The sequence below is a fragment of the Myotis yumanensis genome, unplaced genomic scaffold (assembly GCF_028538775.1).
Source record: "Myotis yumanensis isolate MYYU_CA2020_CCGP unplaced genomic scaffold, mMyoYum1.0.hap1 SCAF_13, whole genome shotgun sequence".
NCBI lineage: Eukaryota > Metazoa > Chordata > Mammalia > Chiroptera > Vespertilionidae > Myotis > Myotis yumanensis.
Genome location: NW_027223764.1, coordinates 4,088,553 through 4,116,275, shown reverse-complemented (window position 1 = coordinate 4,116,275; position 27,723 = coordinate 4,088,553). Strand labels below are relative to the sequence as shown.

Here is a 27,723-nt window from a genome sequence, read left to right as displayed (position 1 = left end):
GCTTTGAAGGATGTATCTCTGGAATAACACCCTCGTTCACAAATTGGTTACGAAACAGCCCTGGCTGGTTGCTCAGTGGTTAGAGCGTTGTCCCGCAGACGCAAGGGTCCAGGTGCAATTCCCAGTCAAGGGCATGTACCTGGGTTGCAGGCCCCATCCCAGCCCAGGTCAGGGTGTGTGCAGAAGGCAATCAATCAATTTGTCTCACTCACATCAATGTTTCTCTCTTCCTCTCTCTCTCTCCCCCGCCCCCTTCCACTCTCTCTAAAAATCAATGGGGGGAAAAAAATCCTTGGATGAGGGTTAACCAAAAAGAGAAAAGGAGCGATGGTTTCACTATAGACACACTGACCCTGGAGACGCCTGGACACTCAACACAGGAGATTCTGCGGAACAAACCGTGCAGAGCAGAGACCCTGGAGGACAATGTGCAGGAGCCACTGGCGTTAGGAAGGATCGCCGTCTCCAGCTGGCGATAGAGCCGCACGGGCTGCTCACAACTACTCCAACCGGGGCGGCCCCGAGTCAAACCTCCCAATGCAGTGATCCACTGCCAGGCTGCCCACCTCCTCCAAATCCACCCACCGCCACCTGTGCCCGTGCCCTGCTGCGCACGACCCTCCTGCAGCCCCTCCTCCAGGTTCCTGGTCTGGCCGCGGTGCAGCCAGGGCGCCGACTTCATTACGTGTGGTTCTGCAAAAACAAATATTATTTCTGAATCTTTCATTATCGGGGCTTTGGAAACGGGTGAGAACAGCCCGCGCTGGCCGAGCTGCTGTGCGCAGCCGGCTCTTGTGCCGCCCGCGGGTCTCTGTGTCAGCATTCAAAGTGCTAAGCACAGGAAGGACTGGGAACCGGACTGGCGAGGGGACCCGGGGCCAAGGCCAAAGAACACAGCGTTCTTGTGTCGACATTCTTTTTATTGGGAAAATATTCTACATTTCTTTGTGCCTTTCCTTTTCCTCTTTATGTTTATAAGCTGCGCTGCGATGCTGAGCGACAGCGGCTCTAGGCGACCGCACCGGCTTTCATGTCGCCTCTGCAGAGCCTGTCCTTGGAGCGGTACATGGCCCCGCCGTGTGCGCCCGCTGCTGCCTTTGTCAGCGGCGACCTCGGGGCATATATCAAGCCGTCAGACAGGGCCGAGCGGGCCCTGGGAGACAGAAAACAGAGTGCGGGCTTGTGCTGCACCAAGGGCGTGGCCCGGGCAGGCGGTGCCAGGCCCTACAGAGTGGCCAGGTCACCTCGGGCGGCTTTTCGGGGTGGGTCCCTGGCTGCACGTGGCTGAGCTGCAGCAGGGGCTTGGCCATCGCCGGCTGCAGGTGTGCGTGGCTGTTCGAGGGCTGCAGGTGTGCCTGGCTGTTTGGCCCGGGGCGGCCCAGGGCCCTTCCTCGGAGCCCCCTGGAGCCCGGAAATGGGAGTGGGAGGCTTCCCCGTGTCCGGGAGCCACGCTGTCCTGCTCGGGGGTGGCCTCCGTGCAGAGCACAGGGGCAGTGTGGGAAATCTAGAGCAACCTCGGGGTCTGATGGTGTCACAGGGCGGCCTGCTCCCCGCCAGCAGCCCCGATGGCCGCCGTGCACATGGGACTGTCACAGCCCCTCTGAGAGTCCCACCTGCTGACCGTCCTCCAGCCGTTCTCAGGCTGCAGGGACGGGCCTCCCGACCACAGCCTAGCACACTGCTATGGTGCCCTCTATTGGAAAGCACTAGCGAGAACCCACACCAGCCGGCAAGGCCAGCTGCTGCCTGAGCCAGGGTTCCCTGCTGTCGGGCGGAGGGGACAGGCCGAGGTGATGGCCGCAGTGGCCGAGGTGATGGAGGGAAGCCTTTTCCTGGGAAAACTTGGATCCCAACCACCTTCACGACCCCCTGATGCCAAGTGCACCCAGGCTCCCAACTGTCTTCCCAACCTGCTGGAAACAGGACCGGGCTCTGCTCCCACAGCCACACGCCTCCGGTTCCGGAAGCTTGAGGGGGGCACGAAACGAGCGCAGCGCCCACGGCTGACGGAGCCGGCTCAGGGGTGGCCCCACGCCAGGGGTCTACCCGCCACTGTGGGAAAAGGACTCCGCTCGCTCCAAAACTACAGTCTTGAGAAGGGCCGGAATCGGAAGGCGCATGGACTATGCTCAGGCCACTTCATCTCCGAAGGGGAAATCCGGAATCGACCTGGCTGACGGAGGAGGAGGAGAGAACCAATGGCCAAGGGAGAGGAAGCCCTAAGGCTGGTTTCCGCCAGGTCCCTGTTCTGTCATGGGGAACGTGATATGAAATATAAACACGAGGCTGTATTTTCACCCGGGTTTCTGGTGACGGATACAAACCTCTCGCGTTCCTCCGCGGCGGCTCGCACTGTCACAGGAAGCCCTGACAGAAATACAGCTTCCGGCGCACGGTGGGCGGTTATTTCCTCCACATCACATCCCGCGTTACTTAGCACCCGCACGGCGCCGGTTCCCTGCTTTCAGACACAGTGACAAGCAAGACGACAACAGGTAACAAAGGCCCAGATGCCGTGCACAGATGCTGGGAGGTGCTCCCTGATGCCCGGCCACAGGAGCTGACCCACCTCCCGGGGTGACCTCTGACTTCTAGGCATGACCTGGGGGTGCTGTCTGGAGTGCGCCAAGGCCAGGAGCGGGGCATGTGAAACCACATCCCTCTGTCAGGCACCCTCCAGCCACAGCCACAGCCAAGCCCAGAGAGCGGCCGATCTTCCAATGGTTCCGATAAGCGGTTACTCTCCACTCGATCCACACGGATCAAAAGTGGCCGCATCTTGCACGAGCTTTCCTGGCAGCTGGGCAAACAAAGCTAGGAAACCTCCACGGGCACCATTCCCGCCGCCGTCCCTCTTCACCGAGGCGCAGCTCCCACACCAGGAAGGAAGGTGGGTCCACGCGGGTGGTCAGTCTCTTGAGGGGACGGGTAGGCTGCAGCCTGGACAGGCTGCATGGGCCATGGCCTGGTGGCTGTGGTCCCAGGGGCTGTAGCTGGCTCTGGGCGGTGCCCAGCTGTTCCCATGGACGCCGACGCTTCCCTCCCTGGGCGGTGGCCCTCCTGTTCCCAGTCCCTCCTCCCTCCTCCCGTCCCTGCCTGACACACTAGGACTGGACAACACAGCGAGAGAAGGGGACTCACTCTGCGGTAAAAGGTAAAAATGACAAAGGGAGGTGGACACACGTCCCCAGGACACGGCAGCTTTTTAATGTGGTGGGGCGTCCGCACAGACCCCTCCAACAGGCTGTTATGTCGACGTGTCCCTCACACACTCACTCCTGCCACAGGTGCTCAGTCTCGGCTGGTGGGCTCAGAGCTGCTGCTGCCCCTCAGGGCCCCGCACCAGGTTCGGGCCAGACGGGAGTCCCCTGCATGGGCCGGGGTCCCTGCCAGGCTGCCTTCATGGTCCAGAAGCCACTCCTTCACAGCCCGCCCACCCCCGGAGTAGTTGCCCAGGGCGCCGCTGCTGCAGATCACTCGGTGGCACGGGACGAGGATGGGGACCTGGAAGACAGAGGTGGCCCCGTCAGTCTGGGCTGCAGGCCAGGGAGCTCCTGGGCCACTGGGGCCCATCCATGTGCGACCTCGGTCTCAGCACCACCCCCCGGTCTCTGGGGTCTCCACCGGGCGGGGGAAGGGGTGGGATGCAATCCCCGAGGTGAACGTGTGGCATCCTCCAGCCAACCCCTGTGCACCGGGATTTGGGAGGGGAGACTTAATTTCATTTGGGAAGAGATTCCTAAAGTGCATTTACAAAATTTAAAATTACATTCCAAGTCATGGGGTGGTGCATGAAGTTCCCAAACCTTTCTGAGAAGTAACATGGAGCTCACATCCGGGAGGTGTCCTCAAGCCCTGGCCCCTCCAGCCCCCCCTCAGCTCCTCGCTGCCCTTCAGCCTCGCCCGGCCCCTCTGCATTCACTGTGGCAGCCACTGGGGCTGCTGGCGGGGAGCAGGCTGCCCAGTGACATGGTCAGACCCCGATGCTCCGGATGCCCCACCCTGCCCTGTGCCCTGTGCGGAGGCCACCCCCGAGCAGGACGGCATGGCTCCCTGACACGGGGAGCCTCGCACTCTGATCGCCACGTGCTCCTCTGTGAGCACACAGGGTGGGCCCTGCCAGACCCTGGAGGTGAGGGTTCTTGGGCTCCAGGTCCTGACCACCGCCCACTCCACTCGGCTGCAGCTCAGCAGAGAGAAGGTCTGCACCCCGACCTCCACACTCCACCTCCGAAGTTGGCGAACCAGACACGACGGCCAGCCGCTGGCAGCTGAGTGTCTAGAGGAAGTGGCTGAGCCCCCACTGGACCTCCTCTCACGGAACTGGGCACCTCTGCTCCCTGCGGAGGCCACTCCTGCCTCGGCATCCTTGGAGACCCTTCACGGAGCCCGGAGCCCGGGCACCAACGGGCAGCGGTTCACCTCAGCTCGCCGCACAAACCCACTGCCCGAGTGTGGGCTCTGTGGGCCCCGAGCTGCCCCTGGCCCTGGGCGGGCCGCATGGGCCTGGTCCCTATCCTGGATGTGGTCTCATAGGCCACGGGAGAGTGTGCTCTGTGTCCACAGCGGCTCACGTGACATCCTGAGCTCCAACACGCCAGGCCGGCTGTCACTCTCCAGTCGAATTCAGTCCCTGGCCCGAGCTCATTCACGTGGCTGTTTAGGGGCAAAGAAGGATCCCCTCCAGCAGGGTGGAGTCCGACCCTCACACCCCTCACCGGGCCGGGGGGACCGGCCATTCCCGGCACAGAGTAGGAGTCCCCATTCCCACGAGAAGTTCGGGTTGCCATGGTAACGCGCGCAGCCTAGGCCTGAGATTTCCTGTTCGGTGCAGTTTCACAGCGTGAGAAGCAGCAGCACGGCCCAGTCCTGCACATGGCCCACATTCCCGCCTTCCTGGAGGGAGCAGACGGCTAAGACTGGAGCAGTCACTTGGACTGCGGGGTCTCATCCAGGGCCCTGGCCACCTGGACAACTGCCTGGAGGGCGTGGGGACATCACATGCAGCTCAAGTTTCTGGCTGGGAAAGAGGGGGGCATCTCATTCAGTTTGGTTTTGCCAACAGTCAGGCTCCGGTTCAAGTCTCTCACCTGAGGGATCTTCCATGTGGCCCTTGCTCGCTTCCCCCGCCCCCTGCCAGCCATGCGCTTATCAGAGTAACAGGAGCCCGGGCGCTCCTTCTGCCTGTCACCCAGATAACAGGACAGCCGATGGGAGGACAGTCAGTTATAATGAAGCGATGGCCAGGCTGCAGTGACAGGAACAGGTGAGCAGCCAAACACGCGCCGTGGCGGCCCTGGCCATGGGGACGCTGCTCCTGCTCCCATGAATGCTGGTGGCAGGTCTCACGCCATTAGAATAACGAAACCTGCTAAGACGTACTGGGGCCCTAAGGATGCTGCAGAGGAGCCGGACCCTCCATGCCTCCTCCTTCGATGACTGTGCTGCGTAAGACGTAATTTTTATCAATAACCAAGTAGCTCCTAACATGGCAGCTGCCCTGGAACCTTCACGCTGTGAAATCTAATTCATCCAACGCGCGAATCCATCACTTACACGGGCGCTCTCTCAAATGCTATAAAACTTCCAAACCCAGAGATTTGTCTCCAACAAAAACAACACGAAGGGGCCTTTCAATCAATAGGGAATCCCTCTGATTCGGGGCCGGCTGATATTTTCTCCAGCTTTGCCTTTGTTCTGCGGGCAGCAGCCCACAGGGGAAGGGCTTGTTTTCACTCGCGGCCTCATCAATACCTAAATCCTGGTGAACAAGTGACACCGAGAAGCTGTAATCAATAGCTCCCTGTGCGTTTTTTTCTTCTGGTCAAATGGTTCAGCCCCACTGACAGCCCTGACACTTAGAACATGATGCTAAATCTTTATCAGCAGCGTCTGGGTGACTGGCAGAGCACGGCTCGGGGTCATTAACGCTCGTGGCAATCTGTGAATAAACTAACTCCTTGGAAGGCGTTTTGTTTAGAAGAAGGTGGGAGACTCTCCGTGCGCCGTATCGATTGCCTTTGAACTGCATTAAGCAAATTCTGTCTGTGGGTGAGCGCTGGTGCTTCATGGGGGAGGGGAGCAGGCCTCTTTAGTCCAATCTACCCGGAAACGGGCCCGCCTCCGCGCTGGGGCGGGGAGAGCCTTCCGGAGGCTGCCACGCCGGCTTCCCCAGGCTAGCGAGTGCCTCCAGGAAGACTCTGGAAAAACCCAAGTGTCTAGGACAGGACGAAACTCCCACCCAGCAAAAAGCACGCCTTCCCCCGGCAAGGAAGGGCAGTGACGCCAAATGTGTCCGCGCTCCTGCCAGCCCCCGGAGGCTGCACGCGCCACGCGCCTCCCACACTCCCGGCCCGTGGCCACCTCCCCCTGGCGCGCTCAGCTGCTCCTTCAGCCTGAACGCAGGCGTGTCCAGGGAGCCAGTCTCCACAACACGCTGTCTGTGCGGGCGCGGCGGAGCCCGCCGTCAGCACCACGGGAGGGACAGTCACGCGGGACGCCCACACCAGGCATGGCCAGCACCTCTTTCTCCCGTGGGTCTGAGTCACCTCTTGGATCCCCCGGCCCGTTCTAAGGAGGTTTTCATCACTTTACAGAAACCCTGTGAGGATTGTCCAGCTCCCGTCACGCTGAAGGGCCACCAGCCACGTACACGGACACGCCTGTGCCCCAGCTGGCGGCCCCGCTCAGGTCCTGCAGCTGCTGGCGCCGAGGCAGCCTGGTCGTCAGGTGGGTGAGGTGCCCAATGGGAGGCTCGTGGCCACCGCAGGCTCCTGCCAGGTCCGGAGTCTCCACCGGCTCGACTTGGGCACGCGGTGGGAGGTCAACACGAGGACTTGGTGGACATCGGAGTCTTAGGCCCCGTGGATCCTACTTTATAAATTTCAGTGGCTGAGGCCATACTTGCAGAGAGACAGTCATGGAGATTAATAGCAGGAGCAGGCGTCGCGCTGGTTGCACGACAATAAATGTTCCTGAATATTGCCACGAGCGCGATCGCTGGAGCGCCACGGCGTCCCCGCCGCAGAGGCAGGTGAGGGCTCCTCATTTGTATCCGTCGGTTAGAGAGCTGTTTCCACAGCCGGGTGTGGGCGCCGCGTGCCTGTGCGCACCTGGGGCACCCACCCGGCATCAGGGAGGGAGACGGGAGAGGGCAGCTCACCATGGGGCCTGGGCAGCAGGAATCTGGCCGGAACAGGGTGGGGATGGGGAAGGGAGCATCCTGCAGAGGGCCCTGTCTGCAGGGAGCAGGAAGCGGCGCAAAAACCCCGTTAGCTTCCGATGTTCCTCTCGCCGGACACCACAGGGTCCGGGGGCCTTTTTTATCTAGAGCAGCGGTTCTCAACCTGTGGGTGGCGACCCCTTTGGCGGTCAAACGACCCTTTCACAGGGGTCGCCTAACACCATCCTGCATATCAGATATTTACATTACGATTCATAACGGTAGCAACATTACAGTTATGAAGTAGCAACGAAAGTAATTTTATGGTTGGGTCACAACATGAGGGACTGTATTTAAAGGGCCAGAAGGTTGAGAACCACTGATCTAGAGCAACATCGAACCAGTCACAACCCAGCAGAGGATGGGGACCTCCCAAAGGGAAGATGCATTGAAGCTTTATTGGCAAACGCAACAACCATATTCCCAAACTTAACTCGGAATCATGCCGTAGGCTCCACAAACATGCGGCCCTCTGCGTGGCGGGATGTACCCTACGATAGGCCCCACCAGCAATGACAGACAGCGGTGCACACAGCGCCCTTGTCACCGAGAGCTCCAGACACGGAGACACGGGAAACACGGGAGGGGACGCGGTGCGTCACCCATGTCACGTTGCTGCAGACGACCTCTTGCAGAGTGGATGTACGTTAAGACAGTGCCACCCCCTGCGAACCGCCAGGAGATGCTTCTCAAAGAGCAACAAGGCCGTTTTGTGCGAGAGGCTATGTAATTGCCACCTCCCAGACGCCGGCTCTGCCCCGGGGCGGCCACGAGCCAGCGGAGGTGCAGCCGACTGTGGCGTGCAGACGCCTGCCTGTCCCCTGTGAGCAGGGAGGAAAATAGTTTTGAAAATAGACAGCAAACCCACACAGTTTTTCAGAAAGTGGGTCTGATTCAGTAATTTCCCATCCCGCGACTCAGGGATGCTATTCGCTCTGCCCGATCGGATGGCATTCTTCTGTCGTATCAGAGACGTCCCCGTGGCGGCAGGGAGAAGCCGCTGCCGATGGGACAGCGTGTCATGCGGTCCTGCAGAGGCGAGGAAGGAGGGCACCTTCCAGGGCCTCACACGGTCGAGCAGGGTCTCCGAAGGGCTGAGCCATCAGGCAGGCGGGGAGCCCATCCTGCCCACACCCAGGCCCACGTCACGGCTCTCCCCTCACTGTACTGACTTCCTTCCTGCGACTGGACAGCCTCTGGCCCGTGTGTGACCTGATGGGAACCAGAGGTGCCCTCTGTCCTTCCGGGCACGGCAGGTACAGCCACTGGCACCGCGGCCCCATCCTCTGGAGAAGACGGCTTCACGTGTCTGTGGGCCTTGCCCTCGGCCAAACCTGCCGTCAGACACACCGGAGGGACAGGCCATGAAGGAATTCGGGGCAGCCACGCCAGATCCAGCCAGGAGCCCAGGTCAGAGGTTAGCCGTCCCTGGTGGTCAGGCCCAGGAGGGCTGGGCCTCGTAACAGAGATGCCCTGGGGAGCTGGACCCAGCACATGAACCTTCTAGAATGTGAGAAACTGGAGGGGCCTTTCACTCTGCTTTGCCTCCTGCTGGGACCGGCTCCCAGGAGAGGTGGCTACACTGGCACCCAGGACGCCCCGCTGTGAATGAATGAAGGGATGTCCGCTCGCCCCTTCGCCAGGCCCCGTCCCCGTGGGCTCCTGTGGCAGGGCTCCCGTGGCTCTAACACACCAAGGAAGGGGCTTTCAGAGGCGGGAGGGATGCTCCTTCACCACCTCCCCCCAAACAGGGGGTCCCAACCCACATCTCTTCCGAGGTCCCCATCACAAGTGCTTCCTGTCCCCCCCCCGCCCCCCCCACACACACACAGGCTGCCTGGGAAACATGCTCACATCGAATGCCACGGCCCCAGAGTGGTGCCCAGGCCCACCCGCCAACCCATCTCCTCGGTCACCTGCACTTACAGGATTGCTTCGCATTGCTCCGCCCACCGCCCGCGCGGCCTTGGGGTTGCCGGCGAGCGCCGCTAATTGCTGGTAAGAAACGACTTCTCCGAATTTCACGGCCTTCAGCAGCTTCCATAACACCTGTCCGGTGAATGAGTCTAGAAGGGAATGCAGAATGATGTTATCTGGGCAATCGGCTCCCACAGCTCTGACACAAACAGCTGCCAGTGCCAAAGCAGAAAGGCGTTGACACAAACAGAGGCGCTTCACTCCACTGAAACACGGCCTCCACGGGCTCCTGCACGGGGAACGTGTGTGAGGCGGGCACAGAGCGGCCGGCTCCTTCCAGGGGCCCCAGGCCACGCACCCCAGACTGGCGGCCTCTTCCCCGTTCCTGCCTGATGCTCTCTCGGTCCACGGGCCTCTATAAATCAGCACGCGGTCCAGCTCCTACGCGCCGAAGGCCCCGCCTGCCCACCGACCTCGAGAAATCCTTCGCGCTGCTGGTTCACTTCCCACTTCAGCCAAGACCCAGGAGGAAAGAGAAGCCCCGGCCTGGCTGAGCGGTCATGCTGGCGCCCGCATTCGGCAGCGAGCCGACTCAAGGCCAAACTGCAGACCCCGGTCGGCAGCGACCTTGCTACAGGCATCTGTAGTGAGCAGGGCTGCAGATAAAAGAACGTCATTCTGGCTTTAACCACAGCACTCCCCATGTGCTGAGGACGAACAGGTGAACACGAGAGCGCTCTCCCCCGACCCCTGGTGTCAGAGCCTCATTCCTCCGGAAAATCAGGATTTAAAAAAAAGATTCCCAGGTGATTCTAATGTGCAGCCAAGGTTGAGAACCACTGTGTTAGAGCGTCTCTGGTGCAGGGTTTGCAGGAGGAAGCCCGGGGCTGAGAAGGAGGCCAGTCTGGATGATGCCTATTGTCTTTCTGCAGGGACACCGGCTTGGAGGGCCAGGCACGGCTCAGAGGGCCGGACACAGCTGGGAGGGCTGGACACGGCTCGGAGGGCTGGACACGGCTGGGAGGGCAGGACACGGCTGGGAGGGCTGGACACAGGGGGAGCTGCGTCCCTGCGGTGGGGCACTGGGCCCTGTGTGGCAGGAGGTCCCCATGGCACCAACCAAGGGGAGGATTCGCTGGGAGGAGTGGTGTTCCAACCGTGCCCGTGACGGCACTAATTACACTCTGTGCCAAGCTGGCAAAGTGCAATTTGGTTCTAAAAGAAAACACACCCTTACATGTACGTTAAATAATAAAAATCACTTCTGAAATGAAGGGAAGGGTAATCACGTCACCGGGAAAAAAATCTGTTTGGTCTTTATTATAACATTAAGCAAATTAAACATCAGCATAATCCAGGTGATATGAGAAAAGGGTCATCAAAGAAATTAACTTTGTTGTTCATTAATTTACACGGATTAGGCGAGGGCAAAAGATAGCAAGTGTGCTCCAGTTTCTTATGATATAATTTCAAACTGTACACCATTTGTGGCAGGAGGGTGACTTTGGGGTTAATCAGACTGATTTGTCCTTTTAATTGCTTTCTATTCAAAGAAAATTCATTAGATAATGTTCTCTTCAAAATTCATGAATCAATTTAACTGAAGAAACCACATTAACAGCTTGGGGTTCATTAGCACAGGCCGAGTGGAGGGCCGGCGGCTGGGCGGGTTTCCTTAGGCAACAGCCTGTTTACTGGGACTTCTTCAGAAGGAGGTTTGAAACCAACTGCTCATCCCCGTGCCTGTGGCTGCTGTTGTCGCCCTGATTTGAAAAACATGGAGGACGAGGCCGAGGCAGCCTGGCCATGGTAACCTGAGGAGGAGAGATTCTGGGGCAGCTGCGTGGGAGCAGCAGGGCAGCTCCGGGCAGGGTGGAGGGCCGTGGCCCCTGCCTCCGAGCACAGGGTGGCCAGCTTCTGTTTTTGCAGTCTGACTCGGGGAGAGGGTGCACCCGGGTTTCCCAGAACAGCCCGGAACTTCCAGAACCTGCTGAACCGGGAGGAGAGGTGTGCGTGCCAGGTCCGCTGCAGCACGGCCCCGGCCGGGTGGGTCGGTGCTGGAGTACCATCCCGGCACCAAAAGGCTGCGGGTCCGATTCAGTCAGGGCATAGACCTCGGTTGTGGGTTCGATCCCTGGTCAAGGTAACCAATCAATGTTGTTTTTTTTTTTCTCTCTCTCTTGCTCCCTTCCTCGCTCTAAACATAACCTCCTCGGGTGAGGATTAAAAAGAAATAAGAAGCCACGGCAGCACGGAGCAGTCCGGGAGCCGGGCTCCTCTCCAGCGTCCTTAGAGCGCCAGCCCCGACGCATCCCCGCCACGTCAGAGAGCGCCTTCCTTCCCAGGGTGAAAGCGTCGCATCGTAAGACAATGACGCAGCCACATCAGAGCACAGTTTCCCCAACATTTCCAGCTTCACTGTCAATGGCAGACCATTTCTCACCCTGTACATCCCGGGCAATGTGTTAGGGAGAAAAGCTTAAAGAAGGCAACGCTCAGCAATCAAGCACATCTTTTTAGAAATGTATCTCGAAACTCAATTCCCCCTGCAGGGAGCAAATGCATCGATTAGTTTAGGCGGCTCTCCGTGTCGGTGCCGTGAACGCCAACCTGTGCCGAAGCAGATGCTGCAGCTGAGCCCGCTCTGGAGGGCGGGCCAACACGTTCGGCTGTTCAATATCCTTCCGTAATGGAGTAAAAGCTGCTCGTAAAAACTCACACACAGGTATTTTCCTGAGCTCGAGGAGACCATATAAGGGGCGCCGTGAAATAGGATTCTTTTCTCTCCCACAGGGTCCCCCAGAGAGCAGGCCGGGAACTCAGGGCTGTGTCCAGTGAAGTTCCTTCCTTCATCCTCCTCCTCGTCCTTCTGTGGCCTGTTCTGGGGTCCGGCTTCACGTTTGAGCTGTGGAGTCAAGAGCACCCTGACCCAGACGACGTGGCCATCTTCATACGGTTTGGGCACCTACTTACAACATACCCTCTGTGACCACCCAGCCCTGCAAACGTTGTTTCCTAAGTTCGCTCTCTGTCTGGATGGTGCATCATCAGCCAGGAGGTGGTGACGCAGTTTCCCAACGCTGGCCATGGAGAGACCTTGTCCTGTATCGTGGACACCACCGTTCATGTGAGCTCTTTTCATGCCACGTGTGGGAGTGGACGTTGGGCAGCCTGCACTCACACATTTGGGCTGACCCAGCTGAGCCCGGCTCTGATAAGAGAGGCCTGCAGACACCACACATGAGAGGCCGAGCAGGAGAGGCTGGGCAGGAGAGGCCAGAGGTGCCGGCCAGGGGCCCAGGCAGACAGGAAACCTCTACTCACCTGGGAAAAGAGAACCAACCAATATCAAGACTCAGATGACACAGAAGCTGGAATCACCTGACGACGTTTGCCCCAGGTTTTTGAGGCACAACTGACAAATAAAACTGCAGGCTATTAAAGTGTACAGCATGATGACTTGATATACATCATCTGACCACTTTAAAGGACCTGGAAGAGAAATGCTGCGAGAAGGGAAGAGACCCCTAAAGCAAACAAACAAACAAACAAAAGACACAGCATTTCAAAGAAACATAGTTATAAAGAAGAATCAAATGGAAATTTTAGCACTGAAAAATACAACAACTACAATGTTAAAACTGCACTGCATGGGCTTAATAGCGGAATGGAGACACCAGAGGAGAGAGTCAATGAAACTGAAGACAAGTCAACAGGAATGATCCCATCTAAAATACACAGAAGCAAATGTTAAAAACAAACAAAAACCCTCCAAATGAGCCTGAGGGCTTGTGGGCCAAAGCCAAAAGGTCTAACATTTAAATTATTAGAGTTCCAAAGAAGAGGAAAATGAGTGTGATATAGAAAAAAAATAGCAAAAAATTTCCAAAGTTGGCTAGAGGTATACAACTACAGATGTAAGAAGCCTAGCAAACTGCAAACAGGGCTCACCCAAAGAAATCCTATCCTAGATATGTCCAGATCAAGCTGCTGAAATCTAAAGACAAAGAAAAATACCTGGAACCACCAGAGAAAAACGCTGCACTCTTTTTAGGGGAACAATGATTTGAACGACAGCAGAATTCTCGTTAGAAGCCATGGAAGTCAGAGGAATTGAAAAAGAACTTCAAAGTGCTAGGAGGAAAATCTAGCAACTCAGAATTCTATGTCCAGTTGAAAAAAATCCTTCAAGAATGAAGTTAGAATAATGACATTTTTAGATAAAAACAAAGATAATGTATTTCTAAGCAGACCTGAGCTAAAGGAATTGCTAAAGTGAGAAGGGAAATGATACTGGAGGGAAGCTTGGAACATCCTATCTAATAAAAGAGAAACATGGTAATTAGCGTACGACCGCTACCCTTCCCATTGGCTAATCAGGGCAATATGCAAATTAACTGCCAGCCAAGATGGCGGCCGGCAGCCAGGCAGCTGGAAGCGAACATGAGGCTTGCTTGCTTCAGTGAAGGAGGACTCCAACGTTGCCCACCTGCCTTGCCGGCCTCTCAGCTGGCAGTTTGAAACATTGTAACAAATATAGAAGCTAAACAAAACCCCAGAAACCAGCTTTCAGCCGGCCGGGATCTCAGAGCTGGAGGTGATACAGTGTTTCGATTATAGAACCCAAACAAACCATATACCTGCTTTCAGCAGCAGAGGCCTTGGCCCAGAATAAAAAAAAAAAGAAAAAAAGGAGCGGTTGGGAGCTTCAGTCACCCACCAGCCTGAAAACAGCCACCCTCAGCCCCTCACCCAGACTGGCCAGGCACCCCAGTGGGGACCCCCACCCTGAAGGGCGTGTGACCAGCTGCAAACATCCATCATCCCCTCATCCAGGCTGGCCGGGCACCCCAGTGGGGACCCCCACCCTGATCCAGGACATCCTTCAGGGCAAACCAGCCAGCCCCTACCCATGCACCAGGCCTCTATCCTATATAGTAAAAGGGTAATATGCCTCCCAGCACTGGGATCAGCGGAGCTGCGAGACCTCCCGGCACTGGGATCAGCATTACAGGGGCCAGCGCCCAAACCCCCTGATCACCCTGCGGCTGTGTGTGACAGGGGGCGGGCCACAACCTCCCTATTTGCCCTGCTCTGTTCGTGACAGGGGAAGGCGCCCCAACCCCCCTGATCGACCCTGCTCTGTGTGTGACAGGGGGCAGCGCCCCAACCCCCTGATCGGCCCTGCTCTGTGTGTGACAGGGGGTGGCGCCGCAACCTCCCCATCGACCCTGCCTTGAGTGTGACAGGGGGCGGTGCCCCAATCCCCCAATCAGCCCTACCCTGAGGGTGACTGAGGGTGGCATCACAACCTCCCAATCCGCCCTGCTTTGTGCATGACAGGGGGTGGCGCCCCAACTCCCCAATCGGCTCTGCTCTGAGCCCGACCAGGGGCTGCACCTAGGGATTGGGCGTGCCCTCTGCCAGCTGGGAGCAGGCCTAAGCCAGCAGGTCGTTATCTCCCGAGGGGTCCCAGACTGCGAGAGGGCACAGGCCAGGCTGAGGGACCCCCCTTCCCCCCCGAGTGCACAAATTTTTGTGCACTGGGCCTCTAGTCTATATATATAAAAGCCTAAGTGACCTTTACGACCAGTCGACTGGTCGCTATGACACGCACTGACCACCAGAGGGCAGATACTCAATGCAGGAGCTGCCCCCTGGTGGTCAGTGCGCTCCCACAGCCAACCTCCAGTGGCCGGCCAACCTCCCGTGTTCCCTTCCCCCGGCCGGCTGGCCCCAATCAGGACTGGGCAAGATGGCCCCGATCGCTTGACAGGCCAAGGGATCCCACCCGTGCAGGAATTCGTGCACAGGCCTCTATTTAGAAATAAAGGCAGAACAAATGAAATGGAATCTCCTATTGCAATCTTTGAAATATGTATGATGACGGAAAGCAAAACCATGACATTATCAGATAAGATTTTTAGTTTTTCAGTGTGTATAGATGTAAAATATATGCCACTATAACAGCAAGGCGGGGGGGGTGGGGTGTGCAAGGATCTTTATGGTGGAAAGGTTTCTACATTCTACTATAAGATGGTAAAATATTTATTCCAATTAGACTATAAAAATCAGTATGTAATACCTAGAGCAACCACTAGAAAAACCATAAAAAGAGATAACTATAGTAAAAAACTAACAGGTAAATTAAAATAAAATACCAAAAATGTGTTAAAATAGTCCACAGGAAGGATAGAAAGGGGAAAGAGAAATGAAAACCAGGAAAAAGACAGAAAACAAATGAAATGTTACCTAATAATAAAAATAAAATGTAATAAATAAGATAAATAATAAAATGAAATAAATGTTATTATGTTTATACCTAAATTCAAGCATATAAATAATTACATTAAATGTAAATGGTCTAATTACACCAATGAAAACATAAATGAATTAAAAAGGAACCCAAGTATGTGCATTCTAAAAAAACTTTCAAATAATAGACACAGGTGGGTTAAAAGTAAAAGAATGGATAAAAATATACCATGTAAACAATAATCTTAAAAAGTTAATATCAGACAAAGTAGAGATAAGAGCAAAGAAAATTTCCAGGGTAAAAAGGAATAATACATAGTCCTAGCCTGTTTGGCTGAGTGGATAGAGTGCTGGCCTGCAGACTGAAGGGTCCTGGGCTTGATTCTGATCAGGGGCACATGCCAGGGTTGCGGGCTCAATCCCCCCTAGGGGGCACACAGGAGGCAGCTGATCAATGATTCTCTCTCATCATTGATGTTGCTATCTCTCTCTCCCTCTCTGAAATCAATAAAAAAAAATATATTTATAAAAAGGAATAATACATAGTGATGAAAGAAACCGCCCACAAAGATGACATATCAACTGCAATTTTTTGTGTACCTAACAACAGAATTTCAAATACATAAAGTAAAAATGGACAAAAACTGGAAGGAGAATTAGACAAATCCATAATTATACTTGGAGACTTCAATACTTCTCTCTCGGTAACTGACAGAAATATTGACAGGAAATCAAGGATGTAGAAGTAAAAAAGCACCGCCAACCACCTGGTTCTAACCGGCATTTATCGAGCCCTCCTCCCAGGAACAACAGAATCTATGTTCTTTTCAAATGCGCATGGAACGCTGACCATGACATACCATATTCTGGGCTATAAAACAAACTTCAACGAATTTAAAGAAACTGAAACCATACAAGTTATATTCTCTCATGATAATGAAATTAGACGGGATATTAATAAAAAAGATAAAATCTCTCAGCATTTGGATAGTAGATAAGCCACTGCTAAGTGATCCACAGGTCACAGAGGAAGCCTCAGGGGAATAAAACCTTACACGGAGCTGGATGAAAGCTGAGAACCCAGCATTTCACAATGTCTGAGACACAACCAGAGCCATGTTAGAGGGAAAGGTATAGCATTAAATGCATACTTGAGAAAAGACATTAATAATTTGAGCTTCCAACTTAAGAACCAGAAAAAGAGCAAAATAAAACCAAATCGAGAAGAAGGAAGTAAATAAAGGTAATGGCAGAATCAATGAAATGGAAACCAGAATAGTCAGAGTGAAATATGTGAAGCCAACATGGGGTTCTTTGAAAAGATCAATAACATTGATAAATCTCTAGCAAGACTGATAAAGATAAAGAACAAATATGTCGCTACTGACCTCACAGACATTAAATGGATAATAAAGGATTCCTACAAATAAGTATGCATAATATTCAACAACATAAATGAAATAGACCAATGTATCAAACACTACAAACTACCAAAACTCATCCAACATGAAACAGATAACTGGAATAGTTCTGTAACTACCAAGGACTCAAATTCATAGTTTAAAATCTGAAATCACTAGGGCCAGATAATTTCACCAGTAAAGTTTTATCAAACATTTAAAGAAGAAGAAACATCCATTTAGCATTATCTTTTCCTGAAAACAGAAGAGGATGCACGTCCCAAGGCATTTTAAGAGGCTACAATGACTCCAATATCAAAACCAGAAAAAGACAGAAACCAGGTACAGATTAATATCTCCCATGGGCACAGATGTAAACATTCTCAACAAAGTACTGGCAAATCAAACCCAACATTATATATATATGAATAAGACACCAAAATTAAGTGGATTTTGTCCCAGGAATGCCAGGCTCTCCAATGTGTGGAAAGGGAATCTCTCTATAAAGCGACAGGATTTTGTCCCAGGAATGCCAGGCTCTCCAATGTGTGAAAAGGGGATCTCTCTATAAAGCGACAGAGATCAAGACCGTGTGCACTGGTGAAAGAACAGATACTGAGCTCAGTGGAACAGAACAGAAACAGACCCACACAAATCCAGGAGCAAAGGCAATTTAGTGGCAAAGGATGGTCTTTCAACAAACGGTGCTGGAACAAATGGGCAGCCATGAGCAAAAAAAACAAAAAAGAAGAAGCATGCATCCCTCGGGAAGGCAGGGCCTCAGGCAGGTTCCCCTCTGCGCATCACCCCTCAGCACTGGCCACGAAGTTCACAACTGGGCAGTCTCCCCGCCACCTGTCCCGCCCACCCGGTCTCCTGGTGGAATCGGGGACAGGCAGGAGGGTGCCATGCGGAGGCCTGTGAAAGCGCTTCGCCCCGTAGGGGCCACGCAGATCAAGCGCAGGCATGACGGGACTGGCAAAAATGTACGATAACGTCACACTGCCCTTACATGAGTTTGGTCTTAGAAAATAGTTACTTTGCTATAAGTAACTATTTATAGTAGAGTGTTGCTTTAAAATGAAGTCACTTAAAAAAATCCCCCGTTTACTTTCTAACATGGTACATGTAGGGAGATACAGCCCTCATGATCCAAAGCTCTTCGGGGTCCTGGACAATTCTGGGGGGCCCCGGGGATCTCCAGGCCGCGCGGGGCTCCGAGCTCAGGATGAGGAGCGCCCGGAGGCTCTGTCTGGTCTGGGCGGAGTCTTGGGGCTCATCTCGAAGACTCATCTCGCAGAAGGACTGGACCATTAGCCCCATTAGCGGAGGGAAATGAGCCCTTGCCGTGCGGGCGCTGCCACCGTTGCCTGGTGAGGCTCTCAGGTGAGGGGAGGTGCCACCTCCGCAAGCCGCACCTGGCGCCTTCCTGCTCACCTTCCCCGTAATTAGAGCGCCCGAAACTTATTTAACAAAAGAATTATGCCGAAGACTTTGAGCTCGAACTTAAGGAAGCCTTCAGAGAAATGATTAAACTGTGAATGTCCTGGTATGAATGTGAATAATTATCCATTAACACCGCTACCATTCAAATAATTGTCATTCTGCTCAAAGTGGAATAACTGGCTTCTGAACAGGTGTTAACGGCTTCGGAACAATATGAGATAGAGATAGAGATAGAAAGAGAGAGAGAGAGATAGAGAGAGAGAGGGAGAGAGAGACGGCCTACAAATGCCGAGAGGGTGGGCGGGAGGGAGTGTGGGTGTCACACCTCATACAGGGTGACGTCGTGTAAGGGAGTGGGGATCGAGCGGAAAGTCCCTGTCCAGGCCCTTTGCCGTCCCCACCCCTGCGGACTCCATGTCCACGGGCCCTGCGTTGGGGGTCCTGCTGGCTCCGCTCTCCTTACAGACACTCCAGCTCCCGGCCAGGGCGCTGTGATCAGAGGCAACCAACCCCACGCCGAGCACGGGACCAAGTTCCTGCCAGGACACAACCTCGTGATCCAAACACCAGAAAGGGAGAAGGTCGTATTTAAAATGACAATGTTACCAACGCATGCAAGACAGTGTGCCTCCATCCTGCCAGTCAGCCACCGCAAGGTGACGTCACACATCCAACCAGCCTTCCTGGCGGCTTCGGTCACACGGCAGAGACGGGACCCTGCGCTAGTGGTTTCAGAGCAGAGCACGCTAAATACCAGGGGTGGTCAGACGTGTGCTGACGTGCCAGCAGTCCCCGCGTGCAGACACTGCCCCTCTCCTGACCGCCAGGAACTCCCATGCATCCCGAAAGAAACTTCCAGAAGCCTCCTGCGAGCCCTCACCGGCACCCAGGAGGAGGAGAGAAGCTGCGCCAGGTTTCTTTCGGCTCCTGTGTCTGAAAACAAGCCTGTTCCTCACCATGGGCAGGTGCCCCCAGGCCGGCCCGTGGAAGGACGCTCCCGTCCACCTTGTTGATTCGACTTTTGGGAAAAATGACGAATCTAACGGGGCGGGTGCTCTGACCCAGCCCCACCCGTGCGGCCTCTGGCTTGCCTGAGAGCCCGAGGTCTGTTCCATAATTTTAGGTAACGTCTGAGGACCCACCTACTGGAAGAGAGCGCAGCCTGAATCTCCTGGTGAACGGTTCCCGCCGTCGGACGGGGATCACGCCGCGCAGGAGGCACATCACTCCTGACAGAGCTGTCAGAAGGACAGGCGGAAGGAACCTGGCGAGCTTTAATTTCTCTGCAGAGAAACCAGGGGCTCTTTGGGGATTAATCTCAGCAGCAACGCCGAGCCTTTGCCGCAGGCAGCGGAGGAATTCAGAGGGAGTGGTGGTGGGCTGAGTGGGATCCAGCTCCGCGTGTGCAGCTGACTTTGGTTCTCACCCATTCAAATGAGGTCGGGCTGCCCAGGTGTGGGCGAAGGCGGTCCCCAACGACAGGTCCCACGTGTGCCCTCGGCAGGGGACGCAGAGGGGAGGGGCGCCCGGCCAGGACACCCACCGGACAAGCTCCGAGTAGGAAGGGACATGGTGGGCCTCGGCGTTACCCAGCCAGGGGTCAGGCCCCTTCCCTCCTCGCAGGGACCAGGGCAGAAGCGCAGACAGGGGCAGCCGTGGGCCACCCGCAGGCAGCAGGCTCAGGAAACGGCCGGGTGCTTCTGCAGAGAGGGGCAGGGTGTAGAGGTGACCTAGGGCTGAGGCTCGGGGAGGTGGCCCGACGAAGGGCACTGTGACATGTGGAACCCGGAAATGCCATCCTAGCAGCACTGAGGGGGGTGGGCAGGGGAGGGACGCGAGGGCATCAAGCCCAGAGGCCACCTGCACTTGGGTGTTCGTTCGGGAAGTCTCCGGGGAGCCCTGGCTCCTGCAGGGACCTGGGGCCCTAGAGATGCAGCAGCAGGTGAGGCGGCATTGAGTCCTGCGTCCACCCAGCACCTCGGCCGAAGGTTCTGTGCTTCCCCTCGGGGGCCTCACTCACCCCCAAGAATGACTGTTCAAAAGCATCCTCATTCACAGGGTGCACTTCCCACACTCCTTGTAGAATGAAGAAGGAACAGCCGTGCTGCCAGCTCCTCACTAAGAAACACAAGGCACACCTTCCCACGAGCGCCCAGGGGCTGAGCCCTGGCTGGCCTGTCACCCCACCCTTAGGTGTCTAGTCTGCAGAGCAAGGACCTGGAGCCAGGGTGGTTGAATCGGTCAGGGCACAGGCAATAACATGCGTCCCTGGTGCTAGAAAGGCCACGGCTACACTTCATAAGACCCCCACAGCGGTCAAGGCCACGGACACGTCTCCTGCAGCCCCGTGCACCGAGAACAGGTACCCCATCGTCTCTGTACCCTCCTCCCGGCCCTGGGCGCTGCCACTAGAATTCGCTCTGTCCACACCGTGTGCACAGCCCACCAAGAAGGCCTCCCAGAGCCGGCTACGCAGGAGCAGAGGCAGGAGCAGGCACTGGTGTTCCGGCGCAGACTCGGGAAGAGGGAGGGACGCCGTGGGCCCGGGAGGCTATGCGGGGTTGGTGTCCAGCAGAACCGAGGCAGGCGGAGGCCCCGCCTGCCCCCCCAGCTCCAGGGGACTCTCCCCGCACATGCTCACCCCCTGCTGTGGTTCCGTGCGGCCTGCCCACGCAGCCCGTGCTTAGACCTTCATGTCCCAGAAGTCCTTTGATGCGGCTGTTACTGTGCCTAGAACTTGACAGTAAGTGGGCAGAGAAGTGACAGGTAGAAAGATCTTTGTTCCAATGACAAGGCGACTTGGCTCCGTTCCTTAGTTTCCTGTGAGACAAACTGCCCACCGAGGAGCGCTCTCCCTGCAGAGCTGTGGCTGCAGCAGCGGCCGTGCCCAGCCCAGCACACGGGGGCACGCGGGGACCATGTCCTTGGTGCCTTCTGCTGGATGCCATGGACAGCACTTGAGAGTAAGGGCCAGAGTCCTCGCTGAGCTGACGGGCAGAGCAGTGCCCGGGCCACTCGCCTTCGCGGGGACTCGGGGGGAAAACGCTCCCCTTGGTGAAGGTGGCAGCCCCTTCTAGGGCTGGGTGTTTGGTGGCCTCAGTTCACCCTCATTCTGACGTTGTTACCACCATCCCCACGTCACAGATGGCGACTCAGAGGCCTCGAAAGGCTGTTCCGGGCTGAAGCCTATCCCCCTCCCCCCCCAAATTCAAATGCTGAAGTCCTAACCCGCAGCACCTCAGAAGTGATAGGAACTTTAAAGAGGCGATTGAGTTGAGACCTGACTCTGGTCTGACTGGTGTCCCTATGAGAGGAGGAGGTGAGGACAGAGACCAGGGGATCTGTGCAGAGGGACGGCCACGTGAGAGGTGTCCATCTCCAGCCCAAGCAGAAGGGCTCAGAGGAAACAGACTTGGTCCTGGACTCTCAGCCTCCAGAGCTGAGAGGGAACCGCCAGGCTGGGCTGCTTGTCACTGCGGCAGCCGTGTTGACTGAGACATAGGCTGAGAGTGCTTCCCGAGGCTGCACAGGCAGGCAGAGGGGGCGCTGGCTCCCACACACCGCGCAAAGGCTTTCACGACCATCCCCCAGGCTCCATGCCACCTGACAGCCCCGACACAAAGGCAGCGTCCCTCCTGGTAATGGAGGCCTGTGTGCTACATGGACGAACCCCCAGACACCTCCAAAGATGACACCCACTGGGGAAGGGCCCAGGGCGGCATGGAGCAAGCCTAGCCGCCTCCCCTGAAAGCCCTGCAGAACGGGGCTGTGTCCAGGTCCCTCCTGAGAACCACAGCTGCTTAGAACACTCAGGTCTGCTGTTCTGGCGCCGAGTGAAGATCTGCCCTTGAAAGCCTGGGGCCGGGGGGTGCGGGCTCACCTGGCTCACCTGGGAGGTGGCCGCAGTTTCTGGGCCACACACTGGCACGGGCTGCTGGGCTGCACAGCGCTGCCCACCAAACCGCAGGTCAGAGTGACAGCTCCCTGAGCACCTTTAGCAGGAGGAGCAGACAGATGACAGCCTCGTGGCTCCAGTCATGCGAATCACACACTTTGCAGGGGCCGAGAAGCCCTGGCCTGAACACCAAGGTCAAACCAACGGCAAGTGCCCCTGCTCTGGGCGTCGAGCTGTGGTCAGCCTTGGTCAGGGGGCTAAGGCAGTGAGCTTGGTGGCCCTGTCACCATGCACGGCTGTGCACGGGAGCATCCAGCGTGCAAGTGAGACTTCTCCGAATTCTCTGCAGGCACACCGCTGGGCCCGCCCTCCAGCTCTGCAGACCAGACTGAGGCAGGAGCTGTGAGCACCGACAGCCCTCACACCGACGCTCTTATTAATACAAATGGGGCCATGAATAACATTTAAATGCATCAGCTTTAACACAAATGAACAAGACCATCCAATGAAACTTAAAAAATAAATCCTGGCCCTGGCCTGTGTGGCTCAGTTGTTTGGACAGGATCCCATGCCCCAAACGGTTGCCAGTTCAATGCCCAGTCAGGGCACATGCCTAGGTTGTGGGCTCGATCCCAGGTTGGGATGTGTACAGGAGGCAGGCCGATAGATGTTTCTCTCTCTCCCTCTCCTTTCCTCTCTCTCTCTCTCTCAAATCAATAATTAAAAAAAAAACATTAAAAAAATGAATCCTATATTCTAGAAAACAAAACACAGCCAGGGAAGAAGAGAGTCAGGGACCCCCAGCCAGGGGCTACCACGGCGAAACCACGGTGGACTGTGAAGGGCGGGTGGCGCCAGGACGCAGGCTGTGATGGACATCAAAAGGTGTTAATGGTTTCAATATTTATCTGCTGCAGGGAAGCACTCTAAAAAGGAGACAGAAAAAAAAAATTCTGCTAATGGCTGTGTCTTTGCCATTAAAATGAAAAGCTTAATGCATCTTATAATCAGAGGACAATTTGCAAATCATTAAGAGAAATGTAAAATTCCATTAAAATACAAATCAAGAGACTCTCCCCGGACTAATAATCTTTTTGATATTATTTTGCATTTCACTATTTCTGTTCCAATACCCAGACCCCACCAGTGATCAGGCTCTGAACATGCTACTAACCACAGCCGACTTCTTTAACGAGAGACTGAGAGAAGGATCATCTGCGATTCAGAGCAGGTACTAATGAAGAATTCCATATATTCTGAAATTTAATTAAAACCCCAAAGATTTCAAATTAGATGCAATTTGAAATGCCTGGGGCAGAAATACATGCACTCGCGTGGCGAGGGTACCACACTGAAAGTTGATACCGTAATTGGTCTTGATGTATTTTTGTGTTGCTGGGCTGAAGCACAGAACTCATAACCATATAAAAATTCTCTGTAGATTACCTGCTCATTGAAAATGCCATCACTCAGGTAGTTCTCCACTAAATTACCATGCTGCTAAAATGCACAAAGTGACTCGGAGAGGAGAGCGGCACAGCTGGCCGACGCGCCGTGAGTTATGCATGCGTCAACGTGGCCTTTTTTCTTCGTAAAATATGCTCAGTTGAATATTAAAATATAATTGGCATTCAACCTAAGTAGCTTAAACCATTTTGTTATCTTCTTTTAAACTGATTTGGCTCCTCCACAGTTATTTTCAAGGATGCGACTCACAAACTAATGATACCGTCACATTCAGCTAGGTTTGTGCCGTTCTACATTTGCCGTAAACAGGCGCCGTCTCAGCAGCCTGCCAGGGCCGCCTTTAATATGAGCTCCTCTTGAACATCAAAGGCCCAGTCCTCGGAAAGAAAGGCGGGGAGGATATGCCATTTATGTTGGTTCTTGCATATCTTATTCTAAAAAGAGAAAGGGATGCAAATTTCCTATGAGAAGTGTAGGTCTTGGCCAAGCAATGAGCCAGTGTCTCAGCTCCATCACCGGGAAAGAACAGTGCTGGGCACGGGCACGGGCACGGGCACGGGCACGGACACAGCCCAGCCAGGCAGGGATGTGCGTCTTTTAAAGAAGCAGACAATGCGAACCCACCCAGGCCAGGAACAGTCCTCCTCTGTACGCAGGATGTATTCTGTGTCACAATGAACAGCGGTGCTCAAGAAAAGAAAAAGTAGTTGTCATAGTAACGGAGATTCGGGATAGATTTATGCTTGCTGAGAGGCAGTGCTCACCAGAAATACCATTTCCCAAAATACGATCAATGTTTACTTTAGTATTTGGGAGGGCAGCACGAAAGCAGATCTAAACTTAAGTGACTGGGTGATGTATTTAAGGGTTAAAAAGACTTCCCTTTCCCCGACTTCACGCTTCAATGTGCTGGTTCAGAAGAATGTTGTTGGCATTGAAACATCACCCGGTGCCCCAGCGGGCTGAGCCTCTGGCCTGCGGACTCGACCCACGTAGTCACGGCAGCTGCACCCCTGGCCTCAGCCTCACCCCTCATCCAGGTAAGAGTCTGATTTCTCCATCGCAGCCTGTGAAACATGACCTTTAACGGGGCATATGCTTGTAAATCTTACATTCTGAGTCCGTTTGAATATAAGGGCAAAAATCGTGTGATTAAGCATTTAAATTAAGTAATCGTTTTTACACTTTTGGCTCCTACAAAGAGTTTCACAGCTTCATTGTCATGAATTTTATATAAATATTCACACATTTAACATATTGATAACTTCGAGTGCATTTCTATGAAATTTTTACTAAAATATTTTCTCTAGAAACCTAGGTCATAGAGAGAATTCTATTTATTATTGCCAGAATGATATCAAAATACATGAACAGCGCCCGTGAACTGTGAGCATACAACACTCTGTGACAACAAAAACAGCAAACATTTGCTTTGGAAGCAAGCAGTGCACGTTTGTCTAGTGACTACGGTGGGAATAAAATTTTTAAAAGCATATTTAAGTGCAAAGTCTGTTTTTACTTTAAAATACAGGCCTGATGGAAAATCCCTATTTTCCAAAGCCCACTTCCAGTGAAAAATGGTTGCAGTGACAATGCGAATTCCATTTCCTGCTGGGCCCCTGCTCCTTGGGGGTGAACTAACCCGAGTCCAGGAGGCAGACACGGCAGATGACTCTGGTAAATACATAATGTGAGCAGGCTGACTTTTATTTTTAATAGGAACCTTCATCGGTTTGCTGTTTAATTACTGTGCTAGCGGTAACAGTTGTATTTACCGTGGATATTTTCCCATAAAAGCAGCCCTCGTAATCATTTCAATTATAAGTACTGTTTATCGGCAATAGACGCCCCATTCTATCTGACAAGTTTTAAAAGCAGCTAACGCTGTCTTTGTGGCTACCCTTCGAGCTTGGTTAGGTTATGCAGTGGGACTGCGGCCACCTTGAGTGAAGTTCACTTTTTACCTGATTCATGGAAACCTCAGGGAACGGAGGATCTGACCACCTCAGGTCTAGGATGGAACGTTCAGGTCACCAGGCTTCCCCAGAGGCCTTGGTGACCACTGATTACCCAGGGACCAGGGACGTTCTTGGGGTCCAGCAGGCCCTGTTCAGCCCCGACCAGCATCTCAGGAGCTGGACCCATCAACCACATTCTCCTTCAGGAGGGGGGCATTTTAAGCGCCTGCTCTCTAGCGGAAGCGTGAGGCCACAGAGGGGATTATGTGACTATTCCAAAGCCAGCCCAGCGATCCCCGGGCGGGATCCACACTTGATCTGTGAGGAGGGCTCGAATCCAGAACCCGAAGAACCGCGTCCCCTCTGCTGGCCCTGCCGTGGCTCACGGTCTACAGAAGAATCCAGAGCCTCATGTGTCCAGCTGTTCCAACAGTCAAATGGGAAACGATGAACTAAGGCACAATCCGGACCCCAGGCCTTTGGCCCCTGAAATTCACCAACATGGCGAGTGCGGTCCTCAGTAAGCTGAGGAGAGAGCAGCCGGTTCCCGGAGTGTTTCCGAGCTGGCGTGGCCAGTCCCACGTCCACGGAGTCAGGACCGACCAGGACAGCGGCCGCCAAGAGCCAGCGCCCCGCAGGGACCCTGCAGAACAGCCACCTGCGGGACCATGTCCTCTCCGCTCAGGCTGGGAGCCCCACCCAGAGAAACCTCAACCCAGACGCCATCCTGGTCACCTAGCATTTCTGATCCGCTGAAGCGCTGGAAGCAACAGGGTCCAATGTGGCCAGGGACCAGGCAGCCCGGAGAGGGGGTGGGCGAGCCCACGGGGGGCCTCTCCTCTGGGGAAGGGCAGTGCCCACTGCTGGACCCTCTGCAGAAAGCAGCCTCCTCTCCAAAGGGCTCTGGAAGGGAAGCGTGACCGCTGGGGCGGGTCTTCCGCTCCCACGGCCGAGGGACCCCTCGATGGTTCAGCCCAAAACGACCTCTGTGAAGCAGACTGCGCTCCCCACCTCGTCGCCTTCAGGCTGGCTCTCCACCCCGCAGACTGCTCGCTTCCAGCGATTTCTGCCCTCCTTCGCTCTCAAACATCCCACTCGTCTTCTCTCTCGTGGTCCTAACCATGGGAACATGCGGGTTGTTCTGTCCGTGACACAGGCGCCGGGCTGCTCCTGCTGCTGGCCCTGCTCTGATTCCCGACACCTGACCGTCTCCGGCACCTGGACGTCCCGGCCACACCTGCTCTCGGGCTCTGGACCTGGTCTCTCCGTCTGACCTGGCCCAGCCCCAGCCCCTGAGGCCTGGGACCCAGGTTCCCACGTTTACCGCCCCGAAAAGGCACACGGCAGCTCCAGGGCTGAAAGAGGCGTTCCAGCAGCTGCCTCCCTCCCACGGACGTAAGAGCAGTGTCCTTGGCTGGCTCTCATCCCGCCCGGGCACCCCTGCCAGCCCCACCAGTGACATCACAGCAAGGCCAACGATCCGCATGTCCCCATTTGACAGGGGGGACCGGTGACGGCCTGCCCCGGGAGCGGTAAGTGCATCCCTGTTTCAGCCGCTCTCTTCTATGTGAGCTGGTGATGGTCTTTAAACTCAGGGGAAAATATAGCACCAACAGCTGGAAGCACAGCGCTGCCTCCTGCTGTGGTCACAGGGGGGACTAAAGAGAAAACACTCCGACCCCCAAGACCCTCTGAAGACTAACTCGCTGGATCCGCGGCTCAGGAAGCACCGTGAGGAGCAGCAAGGCTCCAGACATGGACGGAAGGGGGCTACGCGCCTGGGAGACCCAGGCCTGGCTGGCCTTTTCCAGGACGTGAGGGACAGCCAGGGACAGAGGAGCTGGCCGGGTGGCTGAGGGTGTAGGGGCTGGAGGACGGCCCTGCTCAGCACCCAAGCTGGGCTTCTAGCTTTAAAGGACTCTCTTGGTGAGGATGGAGGAAAGGGTGGCTCCCTTCCTCGCGCTGTCCCTGCCTCCCAGGACTCACAGCCTCCCCTGGAAGGCCCTGGGCTCTGGGACTCCCCAGGACGCCGGGAGGGTAGCTGAGCCCCCTGACGGGGCCTCTCCTGAAGTCTCTGGCAGGAATTTGGGGAGAGGCCCTTGGGAAAGGGGTTCTCAGAGCCCCACAAACCCGAGAATCCTTCTGAGGCTCTGTGCCGGAGGC

At 55.2% G+C, this 27,723-nt stretch overlaps 1 protein-coding gene across 1 annotated transcript in view; it reads right to left on the bottom strand.

Annotated features, from left to right (window-relative positions):
- Positions 1-3,186: 3,186 nt before the first annotated feature.
- MGMT (O-6-methylguanine-DNA methyltransferase) overlaps positions 3,187-27,723 on the bottom strand; it is a 157,859-nt gene continuing 133,322 nt past the window's right edge. Inside the window, exons 4-5 of the mRNA XM_070431783.1 lie at positions 9,149-9,288; positions 3,187-3,504 (exon numbers count right to left, since the gene is read on the bottom strand). Coding sequence (XP_070287884.1) covers positions 3,292-3,504; positions 9,149-9,288 — 353 coding nt within the window. The 3' untranslated portion in view covers positions 3,187-3,291. The remainder of the gene's footprint in view (positions 3,505-9,148; positions 9,289-27,723) is intronic.